The 24,361-nt window shown below is 41.7% G+C and overlaps 1 protein-coding gene across 5 annotated transcripts in view; it reads left to right on the top strand.

Moving 5' to 3' along the window:
• DOCK1 (dedicator of cytokinesis 1) overlaps positions 1-24,361 on the top strand; it is a 1,428,876-nt gene that overhangs the window by 1,079,049 nt on the left and 325,466 nt on the right. For all 5 annotated transcript variants that reach the window (XM_029610025.1, XM_029610029.1, XM_029610028.1 and 2 more), the window contains one exon: positions 13,908-13,966. In XM_029610025.1, coding sequence (XP_029465885.1) covers positions 13,908-13,966 — 59 coding nt within the window. The remainder of the gene's footprint in view (positions 1-13,907; positions 13,967-24,361) is intronic.

Genomic DNA, 24,361 nt, shown 5'->3' with positions numbered 1-24,361 from the left:
GAGGTCCTGAACGAGTAGATGTGAATCGGTTATTTACACTTTCGAATAATAAAAGGACTAGGGGACATTCCATGAAGTTAGCAAGTAGCACATTTAAGACTAATTGGAGAAAATTCTTTTTCACTCAATGCATAATAAAGCTCTGGAATTTGTTGCCAGAGTATGTGGTTAGTGCAGTTAGTATATCTGGGTTCAAAAAAGGTTTGGATAAGTTCTTGGAGGAGAAGTCCATTAACGGCTATTAATCAAGTTTAATTAGGGAATAGCCACTGCTATTAATTGCATCAGTAGCATGGGATCTTCTTAGTGTTTGGATAATTGCCAGGTTCCTGTGGCCTGGTTTGGCCTCTGTTGGAAACAGGATGCTGGGCTTGATGGACCCGTGGTCTGACTCAGCATGGCAATTTATTATGTTCTTATGACTGCTAAGCTCAGCCTTGGAAGGATCTGTTGCGTCAGGGACCCATTGTGCACGATGATCCAGGTCAATTTTGTCTTATGGTTTGGCCATTGAGAGGGCTAGATTGTTGAAATGTGGTTATTCACCTGCCATGATTTCCACTTTGCTTCAGGCCAGGAAATTTTCTACATCTCTGGCTTATGTTCGAGTTTGGAGAGTTTTCAAGGCCTGATGTACTGAGCCTCTCTAGGTGGATATTCCCTTAATTTTGGAATTCTTTTGAGATGGATTGTGTAAAGGAATGGTTTGGCAGCCCTCACCCACACTTTGTTTTCCCATCCCAGTGTGTTCCAGTTTCTGAAGGGAGTTATACAAATTTGTCCTGCTTTGCCTCTGTGGGACTTTAATCTTGTCCTTGAATTCTTGGTAGGTCAGACCTTTCAGCCGCTATATGGTCTTTCCTTGTAGCTGCTTACCATGAAGGCAGTTTTTCTAAGAGCAATATGTTCTCCACATCGGGTTTCTGAACTGCAGGCCCTTTCTTGCCATGAGCCTTTTCTGCATATGACTCAGGAAGCGGTTCAGCTTCTGTTGTGACCTTGTTTTTTCCAAAAGTGGTTTAGGAATTTAATTTGAATCAGTCTATTTCCCTGCCTACCTTGGTAAGGGACAGAGATGAAAGTGAGTTTTGGCTTTTGCGTACCTCGGACGTCAAGCGACATTTGCTGCAGTGCTTGACATTTCTAAATCTGTCCAGAAATCTGATCGCCTGTTTGTGCTCAGAGATTCCTTTGTTGAAGCAGATTAGACCAAATTCCATGAGGATTCAGGCAATTTTGTGGGCAGAATTTCAATTATTGTCGCCTGTTGAGATTTGTCGAGCAATGATGTGGTCCTCATTGCACTCCCTTTCCAAGCATTACAGCTTGGATGTTTCAGGCTCTGGAGGATGCCATGTTCGCACGGGCGATGTTGACTGGACTGCAGGCAGCCTCCCGCCCTGTTTGGGAGTAGCTTTGGTACATCCCACTGTTGGGGATTGGCCTACCTGAATGCAGAGGAAGGAGAAATTACTACTTACCTAATAATTACCTTTCTTCTGAGGGCAGGCCAATCCCCGATGTGCCCTCGGCTGCTGCATTTTTACCTTTGCCTCGCCTTTTTAGTGCAGACAATGCAGGATGTTTTTCCTGCTATTCATTGAGGACTGGTTAGTGGCTTAACCAGCCCTTCAGTTTAGTAAATAAGTTTATTCTTTTAGCTGAGCTCAGTATTCCCTATTGGTTGGGAGCATAAGTGGTAGATTGTTAATAATAATTTTCAAGTTTAATCAGTTTGTCCAGTTTGGCTTTTCCAGAGGCTACTGGTGGACTGATGTCAGGGCAGGACTATATATCTGTGGCATCGGTTTCTTACTCCATCTCCATCTGCTAGCAGAGGTGCATAACCCACTGGTGGGGATTGGCCTGCCCTCATTATAGGAAAGGAAATTGTCAGGTAAGTAGTAATTTTTCCTTGTCTCCTATGCCATGAGTTAATAATTCAGAATTCTCTCATGAGGGAAATCCAAATACACTATATCCACTGGTTCACCTTTAGTCACCTATTTATTAACCCTTTCAAAAAAAAGTAGCGGCATGATGATGCAAGACTTCCCTTAGGTAAATTGATGTTGGTTGTATCCTATTAAACCATCATTTATTTATTTGTGGATTTTTTATACCGATGTTCAAAGGTCATCACATCGGTTTACAAGAAACAGGCAATTCATTTATTCATTCATTATTCATTCAATTTTCTATTTCACTTCTTCCAGTTTATTTTACAGAGCTGATTACAGTCATACATTCATAAAATATATAAAATTCACAAAACACAAGATATAGACATATATCCAAAAGTCACAGTTATAAAGATAAATAGTGATTTTATTTGTTCTATAATTTGGTTCCTTAGAATAGGTTCTATGATTTTTCTCAGCACTGACATCAGGCACACTGGTTTATATTTTCCAGGATCACCCCTGGAGTTCTTCTTAAAGGTTGTCATTATATTGACCACATCTTCATATAAAATAGATTATTTCAATAATATGTTACAATTACTAGTAATAGATCTGCAGTTTCATTTTTGAGTTTGTATATAACATGTTCTAGGTGATTTGCTATTCTTTAGTTTGTCATTTTGCCCTACTACATCTTTCTATGTTAACACAGTAACATAGTATTGATGGCAGAAAAAGACCAAATGGTCCATCCAGTCTGCCCAACAAACTTCTTATGGTAGTAACTGCCACTCTGTGCCCCCTCAACTCCCATGTTACTGTTCAGGCTTGCTGCTGTTCCATGCAGGTTACCCCCATGTTTCAATTCCTGCAAATCATCGCCTAAATACTGCTTCCAACGTGGGTATCTCCCCAGCATCCTCCTCAGTAAACAGTATGGCCTTGTTTTCCCTAAGTGCCCCTTTACTCCTCAATCATGTAATGGTCCACCTGACTCCCTCACAGCCTTCTTGCTTTGGATGTATTTGAAAAAGCTTTTATTATGAGTTTTTGACTCTATGGCAAACTTGTTTTCAAATTTTCTTTTTGCCTGCCTTATCAATGTTTCACCTCTAACTTGCCAGTGCTTATACAGTTTCCTATTGTCTTCATTTGGATCCTTTTCCTTTTTTTGAGGGAAGTTCTTTTGGCTTAAATAGCTTCTTTCATCTCAACTTTTAATCATGCCAGCTTGAGAACTGGTATAACTTTATTTATGTAGATGTGTACACATACATATGAGAATCGAACATATGTGTGTAAATACGATTCCACTCCAAATCTGTCCTGTCCTCCCCTACCCCAGAATGCCTATTTAATATGCATGTAAATGCATGTATGAAATTGTGTTCTATGCATATCTGCTGGGGCACTTAAGCACATAAAATCAGGTTTTATGTGCGTAAGCACCTTTGAAAATTACCCCCCCCCCCCATAACACTGTTAACATGCATAAACTATTTTGCTTCAGTTAACAGCGCTTTTCATGTGTTAACTTTTGTGAATGTGTCTGAGCTTTTTAGTAGCCTGCTTCCTTAATTAAATACTTGCAGAGAAAACAATGAAACAGGTCATCATCAAAAGAAACAGCCTCTTTATGCATAGATAAAAAATGTCTTTGTTCTCTCATCTGTCCGTTTACAGAAATATGGGACTACCCAGATTCTATACTCTAGAAAAGAGCTTACTTATAGCAGGGAAAAACATCCTGAATTAAATTATGGTACTGTTCCTAACAAAGTTAGCCCTATTAGTTTCCTCTAGAGAAAATTGTTCCAGTAACCCAATGAGGTCCAAGCTATCCATGGAGAGATGATTTCCTCCTGAATTTTCATCTTGTATAATACATACCAAGTCTTCACCTTGTACAAGGAGCAGATACTAGAGACTGCTATTGGGGGGAACAGTTTCTGTTGAAATTTTAAGGATCTCCATATCCACCAGAGCTATGACAGAGTAGGGAAAGTTTAAAATATACAAATTCATATGCTTAGCTTGATTTTTCCAGCAGTTTTTTTTTTGTTTATGTTTTCATTAGTTTTTTATGAATGTTGTTTTTATTGTTTGTTTATTTTGATTTTATTGTAAATTTTTTTTTCAAGAAAAGTTATCCATCAAATGTAATAAACTAACCAACTCCAATTTAAAGTGAGACATTCTCTTAGTCTGAATCAGGGCCACATTAGAAGATTACAGTTCCCTAGCCTGCTACTCTAGGCCAACTAACTTCCAGAATGTTCCACCCAAAAAATGCCTCCTGAGTCTGAATCTGCATTTGTAAACTAGAGCAGAGGTGCTCAAACTGGTCTTCGGTCCTACCCCTCCCCCCACTAGTGCATGCAAATAAATCTCATGCATATTCATTAAAGATATCCAGAAAACCTGACAGTTTGGTGGGCCCACAAGGACTGATTTGAGCACCTCTGGAGGATAATCCTGTAATATTTTGAAAATATGTAGCTACCATCCACTACAAAGTGATTAAAGTGGACCATATGGACTTCACTCTTATGAGCATTGGTTTTACAAGAGCACATGCTTCAGCAGCTCCCCAAAGCATGCCAAGCCGAACCTTGAGAGGTACATCATGTAGCCTGGCAGAATTAAGCTAAAATATCTCCAACATACATTTTCCATTTCTCCTAAATAACTAAGTAGCTTACACCCTAGACCAGGCATGAACAAACTGAGCTTCTTGATGCCTTTCCATCCATTTAATCACATGGACCTTCCCTTTTCCCCCCAGCCACCCCCTCCCCCCCCCTAAAAAAAAGTTTGGTTAATTCTCATTTTTAGTTAGATCCTGGATTCCTGGCCTCATGTTAGTCTCTCAACAACCAGTCAGCTCTTGAACCAGTTGCCAAGCAATGAGACAATCACACTGTTGGCCAGTGGCTCAGAGACTCATGCACATTCTGCTGTTGTGCTTGATGCAGCATAGCACAAAGATCCAAATCATATACAGAGGCTGTGGTATTTTATTTATTTTTTTTTAGTCTGGGCAATTTACTTATAAGATGATGAAATGGAAATGCAAGCTGAGAATGTATCCTCTAGAACAGTGGTTTCTGAACTGGGGTCTGCGAGATCACTACAAGGGTTCTACCAGAAGGGAGGCAACCAAAGTGCAACTGCTGAGAAAAAAATGCAGCCTGACCTCACCTCTAAAGAGCTCTGCTTATAAGGCTGATGCTGCTTAATCTCCCTGCCTGATCCCACATAAAGAGAAGGAGAGGAAGAATGCAGCCTGTAAGCCCAAATCAGCATGGAAAGGAGGCAGGGAAGAGGATGGCTGATTGCCATCACAAGGAGCTTGATGCAGTGCCAACAGAAGGGGAAGCCCAATGTCATCAGGACCTTCAACCACTGCTGCTGCACGTGACAAGAGGCGACAGGTTGATAACCCTGAGGAGCATTTCTGGTACTTCTACATGTTCTCGGGATGCCCTGCTGGCCTGACAGTGAGGGAGAAAAGCTACAGTGAGTGATTAGTATGTCTAAGGTGTGATGGAGAGGGGGAAGGGGCCTTGAGACGTCAACACTTGGGAAGGGGTGAAGAAGGGATTACAGGCGGGAGACTACTTGAGTGAAAGTACTTGGAAAGGAACCTTAAGGGGAAGAGGACAGGAGGCAGAAAACTTGAGATGGGACTATGGGGGGAGAGAAGGAGGGAGAGAGGACCCTGGAAGGGACCAAAAATGGAACAGAAGGGAAGGCACTTAGGAAGGGGTGCATGTGGAGAAGGTATGTAGGAAGAGGCCATGGGGGATTGCAGCACTCAGAAAAAGGCTGTGGAGAAAGGGTAGGAGGTAGGAAGGAGGAAGGAGCACAAGAGGGGAAAGCACTTGGGGGAGAGGAGAAGGGGAGGAGCCACATAAGGGAGAAGACAGAAGGGAAGGCATTAGGGAAGAGGTGGTGGGGAAGCAGGACAGGAGGAGAAGGCAGGAGGGTGAGTAGCAGGAGGACGAGAATCAGAGAAGTGGGCCACAGAAAGGAGAGCACTCAGAAAGGGGTTGTAGGTGGAGTGAAGCAGAGTAGGAGGGAAGGCACTTGGGAAGGGGCCATGGTGGGGAGAGGGAAGATTAGCACTCATGAAGGGGCCATAAGGGGAGAACAGGCATGAGAGCTCAGTTTATATCAGAAAACCTATATTTAATATTAAATTATAAACATTACAAATGATTCTGGAGTGTATACTGTTTGTTACATGAATCAGTTTTCCATATGGCATTTAACTGCATGGAAGAAAGTAAAGAGAAGGATGTGGAGGTCCACACAAGGTTGGGAACCCCCTGCTCTCAAATCTTCATCTCCTTTATTTCCTATAAAGACCTCTGTGGAGTAGTTTGTGGTCCGTAGGACTATTGAAACACTGGCGATTTCCATTATAGGGCTTGTCATGGCCCCAGATTCTAATGAAGTGCTAAGGCAACATTTCCTGGCATGTAGACTGACGGACCCAGGACCAGTAGGTTAAGCTCCCCTGCCAGCAGATGGAGAAAGAGCAATGCTGATGTCACAGTATATATAACCCTGCAGTGACCCCAGCCCACCATTATAAGATGGACATCTCAGTTCTTTGTTCAATAGTAAAATACCTTGGGACAAGCATATGAAACTTAGCAATTAGATGAAATGACACATTGAAACCAAGAAATAATCATGTTCAAGAATCTAACTGGTAACGTTTTCAAGGATGGAATAATATCTCTGAGTTACATTTATTGCCTAAAAGATATGAATTCAGAATACTCTTACTCCTAAATAAAAAAATATATATATTTCAAGCCCTATCTGTTGTCTTGTTTTAATACAAACGTATTCAGAAGGTCCTGTGGTACCCTTGTATCTTCAGAAATCTAAGGCAGTTCTTAAGTAACGTTGCAAAACTAGACTGTTTGTCTGACAGATGCTTTAGGTTAGTGTCTCTTCCAATCACATATTGTATGTGTGTGTTCTTTATTACCTAATTCCTTAGAGTTCTTAATGCAATGACTCTCTATAACTGGTGTCTGCTTCAATGTGCCATCCTCCAGGAATGTTTCTGTAGTAGGTCTATGACCTTACATGGTTTCATGCTTGAAAGGGGATTACATTGCTTGCCTGTGGACAGGGAATTCAAGCACTCTGAACTGCAGTCTAAATTTAACACTTTTTTTTTTAATATTGACCTCATAGTAACACAGTGAATGATGGCAGATAATAAAAAAAAAAATGACCCCTCTAGTCTGCCCAGCTGCAGTTTATCTACTCTAGGTACATGCATATACAAATTCCCATATCAAACCCAATATCCACCTCCCCTTCTCCCATGTCCCTCACCCAGCTTTTCAAAGTACTCCCACTGCCTTTCAGGGTTGTATCTGTTGTACCTCAATGTAATCCACTTTGACGTGTCTGAAAGGCGGACTATAAATCAAATAAAAAAAATAATTGTAACTGCTGCTCCATGCCGGTTATTCCAATGCTTTCTCAAAGATTGCATATAATCATGCCACTGCTATTTTGGGCTATACCTGCCACTCTGAGCAGATAACCCATGCCTTCTAGGAAGCACAATGCAGTCATTATCACTGCTGATTTGGACCATAACTGCTGCTCCATGCAGGTTATCCCCAGTGCTTGTACTACTCCAGAGTTCTGTCACTGGTTGCTAGTATTACGTATATGTTAATATATTTTACAGGTTTTATACTGTTTTCTATTGTGTTAATGGATCAAGGATGAAGTCCTTAATGTATATAGTATATGGAGGCAAAAATTCTCAAGCTTAACTTATTATAGTGCCACTAATTAAATCTCCTTTATTCTTCCATTCATACTAAGTGCCTTATTAAGCATAGCATTAGCTATAATTTTGGCTTTAGAATTAAGCTTCAGATAAATGTTTAACTTCCTTTCAGTCTCTAAAAATTTTACAAAGTTTGTTTTATAAAGCAGTAGAAATTACAAAAACAGGTATCAGGATGGTCTGGCATCAACACAACTGCCTGTTGGTTGAGAAAATGATTGCTGTACTTATCAAATCTTTAAGCTTAACTATAACGTTTAAAACAACCTGCATCTGAGTTATTTACCCAGATATTTTTTATGTCAGTAAAAGCTTATTCTCATGACTAGAAATTCAAAGGTATGTAGTTGCATTTGAAAAACGCTAATCCATGCCAGTTCGTTCACAATTCCCACCACGGCATGTCAAAGCTTGAAAATACAGTATGATCTGTCCTTTGAGGGCTGTATGTCGTGCATCAGGACATTTTCTTCTGCGCAGCAGAAGCATCTGAATGAGAGATGTTCATACAGGGTAATATTAATAAAATAGGTTTCCAGAAATGAAAAAGTTAAAAAAAAAAAAAAAAAAAAGAAATCTGGAAAGTCAAACACAGACTGGAATTTCAGCCTTAGGCCTAAATGCTAAATTCCTACTGAGATAACAGCAAAACCATGTTTAACACATGGTTTATAAAAGGTATCCAAGAAATTCCCCACTGAATGAATCAACATGTCAACACAGTACGGTGTCACTCAATTGGCATATATAATTAAAGTAATTTCTCACCTGTTCATGCGACTTATGTATTTAAGCGGCTTAAGAATCTTAAATGACTTATGTATCTTAAATTATCCATTCCAATGAACTGGATCACTGTCCAAAGATAAAAATTGTAATCTGAGGGCAAGATTTTAAACCCTGGAGAACTTCCATTTACAGTTGTTGGCCAATTTTTACTTTCAGAATTGTTTCATCTGTGGGCATAGCATGTGCTCTTTTGAAATTGCTCAAGCAAATTAAATTGCAGTACTTTTTTGTTTTCCAAAATGCATATTAAAAGGAGTGGAATTGTAGTTTTTTCTGCTGCAAATGTTTTAATGCATGCATCACAAGTTTGTTTTTCCTTATTTAAAATGGTACTTTTCATTGTTCAGGAATTGTTCATCTCTGGATAATGTATTCAGTCTAATAACACTTTTGAAAAATAGAGTGTGACACAGATGTATTTACTTTATCATTTTCCGTTATGGTTTGTTATATGAAAACCAAATTAGTAGCGTAGTTATATTGAACTCAAAATAAGATTACTTTCCTAGAGTCTCCAATATCACTGCAGGCCATCCTGATGGTTCTGCTGCAAAGCTTTGTGCTTCCATTTGACAGACCAGGGTTCAATTCCATGATCATAAGGTACTGGCTACTCACCTCTTAAAGACAGCACCCACTTGTTGGCATGTTATGCACGGACCTGTTCTTGTGTTGCTCAAATGACTACACCTACAATGACTGTGCTAGGTGGGAGGCAAGACAGGAAAGAAATTGGGGACAAACCCTGGGTAGTTTCGGTAGAATAAAGGCTCATGTTGCCATAGGCCCCGATTGTGGCTGGGGCTCGTCCAGATTGAACTGGAAGCCCAGATGAAGAGGATGAAGCTGCCAGGCAAAAAGGAAAAAAAAGTGACCTGTATATTCTGGAATCACCGAATATGAATTTCTCCTTTTTCTCAATGCCACTGTTGCCTTATTTGCACTACTTCCTGGCTCTCCTTTATTTTTTGTCCTAACAGACTTTGTATGTTATATTTTTGTATCTTTGTGAATAAATGTTGTTCATGTGTTACGACCGGTCTCCTCCTTTGAGAAATCTCCTTCCTTCAGCCCACTCTCCTGCTTTTAATGCTTTATGAGGGTAACTTTCAAAGGGACGTCTACAGGTAAAGCAGAGTTTTGTGTATAGAATTCACCTTTTATAAAATTGTCTGCCCGTGTGCATAAGTTTACCTGGACTGAGCAGAGACTTTCCTGGAGGCAGGGTTGCAGAAGGGCTTGCACTTACACACATACTTTTGCATTTTCAAAAGTATGCGTGCAAAATGTTTTGAACATTTCTGCATACGATTTAGTAGGTGTATTTACATGCAGGCAATTTCAGTGGGATAATTTTCAGAACGGAAATTGTGCATATATGTACAGTTTTCTGTTTGAAAATTTTTGCAACTTATACATATATTTGCCATCTGATTTATTCACTCTATTATAAAATTATTCTCTACAGTATCAACATTATGGTTACAAAGTGTTCAGTTAGGATCTTCACAAAGGCATATTGATTTTCATCAGAGCTTCCATTAGGCAAACTAGACTATCGCCTAGAGCGCCAGGTTTTTGGAGGCAGCAATATCACACCAGTGTGAGGTCTAGAGGTGTGCTGTACCAGAGTCAGTACTTCCAAAGAAAGGAGTGCAGTCCTGGAATCACTGCTGTGGGAAGGAGGGATTGCAATGCCGGACCTGCAGCCAATAGATAAGTTGGAGGGGGGGGGGGGAGAAGGATGAATGACCTAAGGTTTGCCTAGGGCAGCAAATAGGCTTGCATCAGCCTTAATTTTCATTTGTACTTCAGACTGTAACTATGTTCCATAGTAAAGCAGTGGTGACTTTATTGGAGGATTCAATCTCTGAAGTTATGACTTGGTATTTCTGATTTTCAAACTTGTCTGAGATTCCCATTTTCTCTAGGGAGCTAAATGTGTTGACTTTCCACCTATCTTTTGGAGAGTTATTTTGCTAACAGATAAAACAAATGGACAGATAGACACCTTTTACATAAATTTTTCCAACATTCAGCATAACGAATAAGGAAAGCATTCAGAAGTATGGTGTTTATAGACGGGTGTGCTAGCCCTTAATGCTCTTGATGTTTTCGTGGACACGCCCTTCCAGAGCATTCCATCTTTCCCCTTTTTTTTCACAACCACTGTTCTGCCGAGGGATATGAAGGTGGATGGAAAGGGGAAGAAATATATGGCTTCCTTCTAGTTTCCTAACCACATTCTCTACTGCACATACATGGACATCCTAGAGGCACTCTCCTTCTCTTTACCACTTTACTGGGGCATAGCTTAATTGGAAAATATTTCCAAAGTCAAGCCTCTGCATGTTTTACCGCTTTTTATTCTACATTAATTTTTCAAGTTGATTCTAGAGGCCTTTCTTCAAAAGAAATATGTGAATGCTGCTGGAAGCTTGCAGTGGGAAGGGGAAATGTTTATATATGCATATAGGGAAAAATAACCCATGCTATAATTACATAATGTTGGGTTCCATGTTAGGTGCTACAACCCAAGAAAGAGATCTAGGGTCATAATGGATAACACTTTGAAATTGTCGGTTCAGTGTGCTGCGGCAGTCAAAAAAGCAAACAGAATGTTGGGAATTATTAGAAAGGGAATGGTGAATAAAACGGAAAATATCATAATGCCTCTGTATCGCTCCATGGTGAGTCCGCACCTTGAATACTGTGTACAATTCTGGTCGCCGCATCTCAAAAAAGATATAATTGCGATCGAGAAGGTACAGAGAAGGGCTACCAAAATAAGGGTAATGAAACAGCTCCCCTATGAGGAAAGACTAAAGAGGTTAGGACTTTTCAGCTTGGAGAAGAGACGGCTGAGGGGGAATATGATAGAGATGTTTAAAATCATGAGAGGTCTAGAACGGGTAGATGTGAATCGGTTATTTACTCTTTCGGATAGTAGAAAGACTAGGGGGCACTCCATGAAGTTAGCATGGGGCACATTTAAAACTAATCGGAGAAAGTTCTTTTTTACTCAACGCACAATTAATCTCTGGAATTTGTTGCCAGAGGATGTGGTTAGTGCAGTTAGTATAGCTGTGTTTAAAAAAGGATTGGATAAGTTCTTGGAGAAGTCCATTACCTACTATTAAGTTCACTTAAAGAATAGCCACTGCCATTAGCAATTGTAACATGGAATAGACTTAGTTTTTGGGTACTTGCCAGGTTCTTATGGCCTGGATTGGCCACTGTTGGAAACAGGATGCTGGACTTGATGGACCCTTGGTGTGACCCAGTATGGCATTTTCTTATGTTCTTATCACATAATTTCTGTGGCTAACTGTTTTTTTATCATCAATGCTTCTGAATTAAAGATGTGTCTAACAAACAGTTTATATGATGTGAGAAATATGACTGCAATATGGAGTTGTAGGGGTGCTCAGTTTGTGGGAAGAGTGGGGGATGTGGGTGTGAATATGAGTTTGTTGGGATATTTGGTGGAACATGTGTGTGTATAGGGGGAGTATGTAGGAATGTATCTGGGAGTGTTGGTGTGGCACCCCTACTGGATTTGGCCACCAAATATCACTGTCCCTATAGTATAACACTCTATTAAGGAGCTGCCCATACCCTTCAGTCTCTCCCACTTGGAGATTCTGGATTGGATGCCTCAGCTCTGTTCAGCCCAGCCATTTTAAGACACCGTGAGTTCAGTTTAAGGAAGCAGGCAAGGAGTAAAGGTGTTTTTTTTTTTTCAAACTCTGGAGGGGCTTCCCAGCTTCATTCAAAAGAGTTTGTTAGAAAAGCCCCTCCCAGTGCACTCCCTGCCTGAGGGTCCTTATAATTTATTGAGAGAGAGTCTTGTAAGCCTGATACACTTTAGGGGCAAACGGATTTTTGCAGTAAATCTGGGGATACCTTCACTAAGATTTCCACACAGCCGCTGGGAGAGTTTGCGCATTTAAAATCACCATGGGCTCTACCCAGAAGTCTGAATTAGAGATACCTACCTACATTGGGAAAAAAACCCCAATGTACCATTATCAGATGTAAACTCACACTTCTGAATAATGGACTTTAATTTATCATTTTTAATCAGTACTTTTTTTTTTTTAACACCCAGACCTGGTCCTGTCTAATTATTACAGCCTCTCACCTCATGGGAAGCACCACTACAGTACACACACACACACTGTCGACCTTTTTCATTATCTGGGCCATAAATGAGAGCTTCCCCCTGTAAAAAGACCCCCCCCCCCCCCCAAGGATTGAGACTCAGCGAGGGATGTGAATTGCTAGCCGGAGCAGCCGCAGAAGATATACATTACTTGTCTGTTATTTGTAAGGGCGCTGCCCATAAGTTTTTTGTTCTTTGTGAACCGATACGATGTGCGAACGGCTATCGGTATATAAGAGACGTTAAAATAAATAAATAAACTTGTGTGCCCTTAAGAGCTACAAACCTCCAAAAAAAAGGGATTATATTGGTTTGGGTATGTGGTATGTGTATGGAGATGTATGTTTGTGTGTTTGGGGAGTAGAGCAGTGTGGATATGTAGGAGGAGGTGTGTGTGAAGGATTTGGGCTGTATGTTTGCGTGGAGAGTAAGTGGGTGGGTGGGTGTGAATTGAGAAGTATGGGGGGAAGGGAAGTAGCATGGAAGGTACCTTTTGGCACCTTCCTTCAACAGTTGGGGCAGTTATTTCCCCCCTCTCTGTTGGGGTTGTTCAGGTAAGGGTGTGCTGAGGCTGGTGTTTGTGTCATATATACGGGTAGGTGTAGAGTGTCAGGGAGATGTCTTTGAAGGCACTTTTTGATGTAATTCTTTGCCAGCTGCTTCAGTGACGTTTCCCCTGACTCTGTACCTGCTCTGGATACTGCTGGAAGGATGGGGGTAGGGTTGTTTGGCATGGGGCACGGTTTAGTGGTTAACATTCTCCAGCACCTAGTTCCTTTAGAAAGCAATGAGGAATTTTTTTAGGCTTTCTTTCCCAAATATATGGATGCAATGTTTCTGATTTTCAAATTCATCTGCGCTATTCACATTTTTTTTTTTTTTTTGGCATGCCAGATTTGGAGAATTTTCATCCTTTTTGGCAAAGATATTGTGGTTAGACAGATAAATGGACAGACAAACACCCAATTCCTTTTACATAATTCTTTCTAGCATTCAGTAAAAAGGAATCTACAATAGAGGTGCAGAAAGAATACATTCCTAGAGGTAAATTGTTCAGAAAGTTATTTCTAGAAAGAACAGAGCAGTTTGTAACTGTTTTTCTTCAAGAATACTAATTCTTTTTTTTGTTGCCTTTTATTTTTGTAGTAATTAAAAAAAAAAAAAAAAGTAATAAAGCAAATATTTTCCTTACATTTACCTCACAAATTTGCATTTTTAGGTATGGAGATATGAGAAGACAAATTGGTTTTGAGATTAGAGACATGTGGTACAATCTTGGTAAGTGTCATTTTCTTTTTGTTTCTTTCAGTCTCTTTATATGTATAGCTCTGAAATAATTTAAATTTAAAACCCATATATATTTCATTGACATTTTGCGTGTCTGCATTGTGGGGCTTGGCTGAGTAACTTGTTCAATTACTGTTGCATGCGATCTAGATTTTTAAAAACATAGGGGCAGATTTCAGAAACAGCGCGCGTGGGATACATTTGTGCACGCTACCCGGTGCGAACAATTGTACACCCGATTTTATAACATGCGCACGCTGCCGCGTGCATGTTATAAAATCCAGGGCCAGCACGCGCAAGGGGGTGCACACTTATTCACCTTGCACGTGCTGAGCCCTAGGGGAGCCCCGATGGCTTTCCCCATTCCCTCAGAGGCCGCTCTGAAATCGGAGCGGCCTCAGAGGGAACTTTCCTTCCGTTCCTCCCCACCTTCCCCTACCTAACCCGCCCCCCAGCCCTATCTAAATCCCCCCCCACCTTGTTTTCAATAGTAAATTTGCGCGTGCCAGCCAGCTGCCTGCACGCCATCCCCCGGCACTGCCACTGTGCTGGAGGCCTCAGTCCCGCCCCCGGACTGGCGCCCTGCCCCTTTTTCAAAGCTCCAGGACATGCGCGCGTCGCCGAGCCTATGCAAAATTGGCTCGCGCAGGAGCAGGTTTTCGGGGTTATGCGCGTAAGTTACGCACGTAACCCTTTGAAAATCTGCCCCAATGTTTGTTCTACTGGCCTATGATAGTGATCGTGTTGGCGGGAACAGCTTCTGGTCAGGAATACTAAAATGTAAATGTTTCTAAGATCAGAGTAGGCCTAAGGTGAGGATTCCGACAGATGAAAAATAAAGGAAAACTGCCACAGATTGTGACTGTAATCCTGTGTTGAGGAAGGCAATAGCAGCATGAATGTCCAGTGAAGCTAAAAATGTTTCCTTTTCTTTTTTTTTTTAAGATTTTATATAACAAATATAGAAATCAGCAATCATGGACTGGGCAACAATTAATGTTATTTCAGATAACCTACATTATTTTTCATGTCAGTACAAGCAATGTATAAAATTGGGAAATCATTATAAATTCTAGCCATAGGCCTTGATGACCTTAGCCTTTGTACAACTAGATATCAATATAATCATAGGTTTCCCCAAACAGCCACTGCTTTTTTTTGTAAAATTTTTAGAAATGCAGTTAAGAACAGGTCTCATCTGGTGCTTCCAAAATGCTGGCTCAATATAATATCACGATTCGAAAGATGTGCACTCTGCATCAGGGCTCAACTGAGAAACACCACCATCCAATTATTTGTCCTGGGGCTTATGCCTCCATTTTGCTGTTGCCAACTGTGTGGAACACGAACAGGACATTTTAAACGCTTTCCAACCAATCAACTTGTACTATTTCCTACACAGTATGTCATATTGAGAACACTAATGAACCTCCAAAGAATCTTGCTGATTGGCAATATTGTCCGTAATGCTTAAAACCATACACACCACTCTACATTTCTATTATCCCCAGGATTGTACAGTTTGCAGACAAAATATCCATTCTGTTGTTCACGTTGCATTAAAATAAGCTGTCTGTTGCCTCCATGCCAGCTGGCTGAACTTGCTCCAAAATTGTTCATGGAATATCTTGAAAACGATGAACACTTGCAATAAAATGTTCTAGTAAACATGAAGCTCACTGATAGCTAGAGGTATACGAGATACTTGAAACTTTCACTGACCCAGGACACTATGGAAGATTATAATGGAGATAATCCAAAAAGGAATGGCGTTTCAAAAGAAATGGAAATGAACATTTCTGTAGGTATTTGGTACTTCGGGTACAGAGCTAAATAGAGACAAAGAATTTATATCCCATTACCCAAAATGAAAATATCTTCCAGCTATCAGCTATTTATAATAGTCTGGACATTTTTTATCTTAATTCTAGACAATGAACATTGTAGAGTTTTTTCCCTCATCACATACAGCTCTAAACAAGGCAGACTAGTACCTGCTTATCAATTTTTCTACTTGGTAATTTAACACAATCATATAGCTTTTGTTAATCTATTTAACAATTTTTAAATGAAATGCAGGAAACAATAAAGCTGTGCTCTGGTTCTCTTTTTATAAACAACTTCAGTATACCAATCTTGCATTTTAAAACGTTGTTTAACCTAGTAAATATATCATCTGTACTCAACTACTTTGTGGTTTTTCTGTTACTATGTTCTTAGGTCTGTATATGATGCATTTAGCCAGGCAAATGCCTGGATTTAAAAATCCCTGTGGTGTGACCGTCTAAAAAAGTATCCAACAAAAGGGCGGTCTGAAGGCGTTCTGGGGTACAGTGCCATTATCCAGCTAAGATAGCCAGATAACTTTAGGGCAGCTGAAGAGCAGTCCTAAAATTAGCCAAATAAACCTATCCGACTAACTTCTAGATAACTGGGTATATTCAGTAGGGATGTGAATCGGGCTTCGGACGATTGAAAATATCGTCGATATTTTCAAAATCGTCAGAAATCGGGGGCTCCCCCAAACTGATAGGAAAACCCCACGATATTGATCGTGGGGGTTCCCTTATCGTTTTGGGGGAGGGCGGGAAAAACGGCACACAAAAATATTCCCTAAACCCACCCCGACCCTTTAAAACTAACCCCTTAGCTTCCCCCACCCTCCCGATGCCCCCAAAACTTTTTACAGGTACCTGGTGGTCCAGTGGGGGTCCCGGGAGCGATCTCCCGCTCCGGGCCGTCCTCCCACTCCCGGGCCGTCGGCTGCCACTAATCAAAATGGCGCCGATGGCCCTTTGCCCTTACCATGTGACAGGGTATCCGTGCCATTGGCCGGACCCTGTCACATGGTAGGAGCACTGGATGACTGGTGCCATCTTGTGCTCCTTCCATGTGACAGGGGCTGACCAATGGCACCGGTAGCCCCTGTGACTTAGTAAGGGCAAAGGCTATCGGCGCCATTTTGATTACTGGCAGCCGATGGCCCGAGTGCAGGAGATCGCTCGCGGAACCCCGCTGGACCACCAGGGACTTTTGGCAAGTCTTGGGGGACCCTCCTGACCCCCACAAGACTTGCCAAAAGTCCAGCGGGGGTCCAGGAGCGACCTCCTGCACTCGGACCGGCTGCACGTGCGTTCATGTGCTTTCATTGGCTTGAGCGCCCGTCAATTTGGGCGCTCTAGCCAGAGAAGCGTACGCCATGACGTCATGCGCTTCGCTGGATAGAGCGCCCAAATTGACGGGCGCTCAAGCCAATGAAAGCACATGAACGCACGTGCGTGACGTCACGGCATACGTCACGCACTCCCATCCATGTGCTTTCGCTGGTTTGAGCGCCCGGGCACTACGGGCGTGCGTTCATCTGTCTTCGCCGGCGGGGGCCACTGGAAGCCACTTTCGCTGCCGGCTGCCCCCTCCGGAGGATGGCAGAGAAGGCTGAAAGGGCTGAAAAAGAAACAAAAAGTAAATTGGTTACACTTAACATATTTTACATGTCGAGTCGCTTCGGGAGGAGGGGATTTTAGGTTTTACATATTTTACATGTCCAGTCGCTTCGGGAGGAGGGGATTTTAGGTTTTTAGGTTTTCTTTTGGGGGAAAGTTTACAGTCTACCCTTACCCCTGCCTCTAACGCAGGGGTAGGGGTAGGCGGTAAATTAGCAGGTTAAACGCGCGGCTAAACTACAGGTTAAAAAGGCGATAGCCGGGGCGCGCGTTACTGAATGGGGGGGAATAGCTAATCCGATCGTTTACATCTCATATACATGCCGCAGGCGGAAAGGGGTACCCATTGATTTAAAGAAGCGGTAAGGATGGGTTAAAAGGGATAGTGAATCGCGGCCAAATTGTGAGTAGAAAGCGGGTTAGAAGCAGGGTAACCGCGGCCGCATTGTACTGTATCGGCCTGAGGTCAGCATCAAATATTTTCCACTGTTTTTTCTTACTACACTATGAAGTAGATTTTAAAAAGGAGCGCATGGGAGTACATGTGCGCGTGCTATCTGGCGTGCAGACATATGCGCCCGATTTTATAACATTCGTGCGCAGGCGTGCGCATGTTATAAAATCTGGGGTCAGCGCGCGCAAGGGGGTACACCTTGTGCATGCCGAGCCTGCTCCGAACTGCGTTGCCTTCTCCCGTTCCCTACCCCCACCACACCTTTTTTTTCTTCTTTTTTTTGTTTCTAAACTTACTTCAGCCCTGGGGCTGAAGTAAGTTGCGTGCACCGGCCAATTGCTGGTGTGCGATCCCAAGCACAGCGGCAAATGGCCGCTGTGCCTGGAGCCTCTGGCCCCGCCCCTCCCTGCCCCTTTTTGCAAGCCGCAGGGCTATACGTGCGTCGCCGGGCCTTTTTAAAATAGTCCCGGCGCGTGTAACCTTTTTAAAATCCAGCCCTATATGAGTACACACTATAAACCAGCTGTTTCCTAGGAGCTGGAGTTTTTGGTCAAGCAGTTTCCTTCTGATACTTTGGGCTTCCAGCAAAATCGAACATGGCCCTTACTGTGCGATACTGCCATGAGCTTTCATTTGCAACTGCCCAGGGTTTTTCCATATTTTAAAATCTCATTCCCTCTTCTGGGCCATCACTGCAGCAACAGCCCTGAGCCAAGAAACAACAGATCTCAGCTCCTTCCAGAAACCATTATGTGTGCACCCTAAATCTAGTTACCTTAGCTGAATAATGGTGCTCTAGCTTTACATTTTTCTTCTGCAGTATCTTCACTCCCATCTGGCCCGAGGAATGGAAGCTACACTGAGGAATTAAACTTTGATCTTCAGCATGCCAGCATATAGTTATACCACTGAGCCACTAGGCCAGACATGCTGGACAAGAGCAGGATATTGCAAATTTAAAAGCAGAGTTCTAAATGATAAATAATTTTGAATCCATAGTTTTGATTGTCTGTTTAAAGTTCCATATTGGAGCAATAATTGTCTTACCACTGATGCTAACCATACAGTGCCATCATGGTTTGGGATTGTTTATAGAACTTCTCAAGAGAACTTTAATTTTCATATTTGAAAAAGGCAGTACCATCTCTAAGAAAGTGTGTCTAAGACAAATCATTTTAGAGTAAAATTTCAAAAATAGCTAATTTACAGCATCGTTCATCAAATCGTGTTAGGGCCCTAATGCGCATTAAAAGTGATCTGATGGTGATAAATGCATGATCTTTATCCCATTGCAAATTTGTATGCAAATTTGTTCATGAATAGGCAAAAGCTAGATTTTTATGCAAATCAGGGACTCCTACCGCAAAAATTTATCACACGCTAATGCGGAATTTAATGTCGGAAATACCTTTTTTGTGTGTTAGAGTGGAAAAATTGTTCTTATCGCGGGATAGGTGCCGTTATCATGGATAGCGCCTAACATCAGAAGCGCTGAAACAAGGGCTTTTCTCTTACACAGCTACACAGCCCTGCTGGGCCAAAAAAAAACCAAAAACCTTTTTTACCTGCCCTTTTTTCCTAAATCTTCTAAGTTAGGGGGAAGTGTAATAGTAGTGGGACTGGGAACCTGGCTGACTCACTGGCCCATTGCGGGAGTTCCATGTACATATCAAATAGAGCACACATGTAAGCGCTTTCAGCCTATTTGATATCATGCGCACATATACATGCCTATGTTATAATACATGCATATATGTGCATATGATATCAAATAGGCTGAAAGTGCCTACATTTGTGCTCTATTTGATATGTACACACACATGTGCATGCAAATCCTGCTTCCATCACGTAAATGAAGGGATGCTAAGGATGGGATAGGGGGCCATGTGGATTTGTTCTGGGTGCAAGTGGGGTTGAGAGGAAAGAAGAAAGTGAAAATGGCAAATGTTTATAGTTTTTCTGATTTGCCTTTAGAGTGGATAAGAGACACTGCATTCTGAAGGATTGTGCATTTGGTAACTTTGGTTAATAAAAAGTTTTACATTAAAAAGAACACACTCTGATGCCATTGCCAGTTTCACCAGTTTGTTCCCAGTTCACCCAGGCTAGATATTTGACTTCCAAATCCCCTAGTTTGTCTTCCTTTTCCCCTGTTAACCCTAACCCATTATAGCCCACTGACTAGCCTAGACTTTTCTTTTATGACTTACATGCCATCCATAGCAGTAGTAAATATACATTTACTCCCTCCACACGCTTATGCCCCACCCCTTTTTCGATACTTTTAACGTGTGCATAGTTGGAGATATGTGCGTACTCGGGCAGCTTTGAAAACCTGTTCTGTGAGTACCAGCCCGACTGGTGCGAGTATCTCCCGGTTTGGATGCGCGACACTCTAATGCATCACACCTGGTGATACTGCGACCCATGACACACAAAATTATTGCAGGTTACGTTGCATAACCAAACCCCATTTTTTTTTTTTTATCATGCTTGCCTATGCACCATATTCCCATGATAAATATAGCAATTTGGTGAATCTAGGCCTTAGGGCAGTGATTCTCAATTGGTGTGTTGTGACATACCAGTGTGTCGTCAAGCACCGGCAGGTGCGTCACGTTCTTCCTGCAACCGACAAAGCCAAAGATCAGAGCCACTGGCCAACAAGTGACCAAAGATCACCACCGAGATCAGCCCAGTGAGGTCGAAAACTGGAGCTGCTGGCCGCCACCAGAGATCAGGCCGGCGAGACCAAAAACTGGAGCTGTTCAGCTGGGGACTGGTGTGTTTGTGTGTGAGTATGTTTTTTAGATTGGGAGGGTGCTTCTGTATATGTGTCTAATATATGCGAGACAGGGGACGGTGCTTGTGAATGTGGTTTGTTTGTATGTGGTGTGTATGTGAGAGGGGTAAGGTGCTTGTGTGTGTGGTGTGAATGAAAGGGGGAGGGTGCTTGTGTGTGTATTTGAGATGGGAAGGGTTGTGTGTGTGATATATGTGAGAGAGGGAGGGTGTTTCTCTGTGTGTGTGTGTGTGTGTATGTGTGAGAGAGAGATGGAGCATATTTCTGGCTGGCTGTGAGAGAGAGGGGGCATGTGTGTGATTGACAGCCTGTATGTAAGTGAGATAGAGAGAACGTGTGTGATTGAAAGCCTTTGTGTAAGTATGAGAGAGAGAGCAAGCATTGTGTGATTGAGAGAGACTGGTCAGAGATGTGACGTGTATATGTGTGAGAAAGACTGATCAGGGAGATGACTGGTATGTGTGTGTGTATGAGAGAAACAGAGAGACTGGTCGGGGAGATGATTGGAATGTGAGAGACAAAAACTAGTCTTGAAGGTGTGTGTGTGTGTGTCTGTCTGTGTCAGTGTCAGACAGAGACCGGTTGTGGTCCCTAAGCAAGAGGACCATCAGGACATCTTCAGCAGCTACTGCTGCTTCTGGTGTGGTCTGCAAGGGAAAGGAGTAGGAGAACTGCTGGAGAGGGTAAATAAAGATGGCTTTTTAAGTTCATTTTTCTTGATTGACTGCCATTTTAATTATTGGGTATTATGTGATGTGCCTGTTGTTTTGAAATATTTTATTGGTGTTTGGAGAATTTTGAATAATTTTTAAGAATTTTTAATTCTTAGATGTTATCCTGTTCATCAGCTGTTTTGAAACATTTATTCATATACTTTTTACAATTATTTCTGTGTGGGGAATATATATAGCAGCTTGGCTTTTTCTATTTTCCTAATTGGAAGTGTATTGGTGTTTAAGGCCTGGTTTAATATTTTTAGTGTTGCCTTTTTATAGGTAGGGTTATTCCATTTGAGTGCATGCCATAATGCAGGTGTAACTTTGTGCAGATTAGTTTGTGTGCATTATTGCAGATCCTGGTACTATGTTAGGTGCTATATTTCTGTTCCCATTTCTGCAGTTTTGTACTGCATGCAGAGTGGCTTTTTTCAGTTTCCATTCCAGTTTCTGTCTCTGTATTTGTAATTTGTGGTCTTTCTGAACTTGGTGAAAGTTGATTTTGTATGTATGACCGAGGCGAGATATTTAACTAGCATGTAGGCTAGTAAAATACCTCACCTTGTATGTTGTGTTTTTTCAGTAGGACAATAATTGGTGGTGAACTGCTGTCTTTTTACAAGTAGGGCTATTGTGCCTGGTAGTAGAGGGAGTTTGTGTTGCTGTTATTGAGATAAAACCAGAATATCTTTTTTGTATGGTGAGTTGTATGGGGAATGTTAGTTCTGCTTTATACCCATTGCTGAAGGTCGGAGGTCAGAGTGGGGTTCCTATGGATGCAAAGTGTACATTTACATTTAGCCTTGTGATTGTCATGTGTTCAGTGTGTCACGCATGTGAAAACAATCTATCAGGTGTGCCCCATCAGAAAAAAGGTTGAGATTTACTAAACCACGGTAAAGCGTTACCACAAAGAAAACATGCAGAATTTGAAATTCCATGTGCTATGTATAGTTCAGCAAACCCGGCGGAACATGGGTATCTTAATGAGCTGATTTATCAGCTCATTAATATGGAAATCAAATAACGCAGCTTGCATTCAAAGTTCAAGGGCTGCATTATTAAATTATAGTTATATATACCTCTACAGATGTAATGAACTCCTCCCCCCCCCCCGGAAAGTTAATAAATAAACAAATTAATTAATTAATTAATCGACATGCATTCTTATGCTCCTGGGGTCTTTTCTTAATGGGCTTGCTGGCTCCAGAAACCCGACTCTGAGTCTGAATATTAAAATCACTTGGGGAGGAAAGGTCTAGTGAATGCCCTCCCTCCCATCGAAACCCTTAAACTCCCCCACCACCACCACACTGCCACACCCTGAAGCAGCAAAAGTAGATCCCAACTTTAGATCCCTGGGACAAAGAGTGTCTAGGGTTGGCTGCCACTATTTGGAAAATGGAGGCACCAGGGCAGGAGTGCTAGGGGACACTCCAGCCACCACTGGACCACCATTGATCCACAGTAAGATTTGTAGGGTATTGGGGAGGGGGACATGTTTTTTTCTACTTGGGACTGAGGCCTATGTATGGGCAGGGGAGGGTAGGTCCAGGGCCAGCACAGGGTTAACTTTATTTTTTGTATTCTTAGCCACTTTACAGTGCAGTGGGCTTGTGGGAAAGGGGCCCTATTAGAACCCCAGGGATTTTAATACTCTGGGCTTGAAGATTTCTTGGGCTAGCTGGGCCCTTTAAAAGATGGCACCAGGATGTAGGGCCAGCAATGTGCATTTCCGCAATATTTTTCCCTGTGATATTTCATCACAACATAGTAAATATACTTCTTAGTATGCCATATTAGAGAAAAAAAAGTTGTCATTTAATAGAGAAACTGGCATACCAGTCTGTTTAGGTCTCTCAGTGAGAGAGTGAAATGCTTTAATATGTGCATTAAGTTTCTCTGGTTGTATTGCTGATGCTGGGTCTCTGGGTTGTTGGGCTTGCTCTTCGTGCATGTGCAATAATGATCAGATTTCCATTATATATATACATTGCATTGTATATTTTTCAGAGAGAAGCACTGGTTTTCTCCTCCAACATATATATTTTAAGCCACCAGCAGTGGAAAAACTCTTTGTGGCAGATATAGAACTTTTTGACATTGATGTTGTGCTTGATGGATAGCTCTGTGTCAGTAGCATTTGTTTTCTGAAACATTGCCTCTGAAACTTTTCAGGCATAATATAAGAAAACTGTCAACTGAGAGGCTGAATGTAGCATTTAAAAAAATACAAAGAGGAAGCTTTACAGCTTTTACTTGCGTGCTTTTCAAAATCATTAAACATTGGGGTCGTATGTTATTGCCAGGATTGGCTTTTGGGCTATACAATCTGTCCGACTGCACAGGAAACCCAAAATGAGGGCCAGCAGACAGATAATTTTCAGGCATCAACAACAGTAAAAGGTGTCAAAAATTAGCACAAGGCCTGGCATTCTGCAAATGCTCACAGGCCCTGCGGTGGTCCCTTCCCTCACATGAGTTTCCTTGGTAACACAAAACCCAGGTGGGTGGAGGGTCTGGGGCCTTCGTAAGGCATATGAGCACCTGCTAGATCACAAGCCTCTTGCCAATTTTTTCCTTCAGTTGCCCCATGGAAGATCTCCTCCAGGAATGGGACCAACCAAATACTGGAGATAGGGAGTAAAGAACCTTGGAAAGGGGCCTTACAGAGGGAAAGTAAGAGGGAAATTCACATCTTCAGATGGGTTTTTCTCTCATATAGAGTGTCTCTTGATCTAGCGCTGTACCCAATCGCAGTATGTTTATTTTTAAATATTAGTAAATCAGAAAAATATACCAATACTATTAAGTAACATGTATGGTTAAGCTGGCTATTTTTTTTATTTCTGTGCAAGATTTGTTTTTTATTTAGTATTTTATTATAATGTCAGAACAAGACTTTACAATAAGTCTCTTTGAGGATAACATGGAAAACAAAATTATGGGGGATGGCATAGAGTCCAACAG

This window comes from Rhinatrema bivittatum, chromosome 7 (genome assembly GCF_901001135.1).
Source record: "Rhinatrema bivittatum chromosome 7, aRhiBiv1.1, whole genome shotgun sequence".
NCBI classification, from domain to species: Eukaryota; Metazoa; Chordata; class Amphibia; order Gymnophiona; family Rhinatrematidae; genus Rhinatrema; species Rhinatrema bivittatum.
The sequence above is the reverse complement of the archived record's forward strand: the minus strand, read 5'-3'. Positions and strand labels throughout refer to the sequence as shown.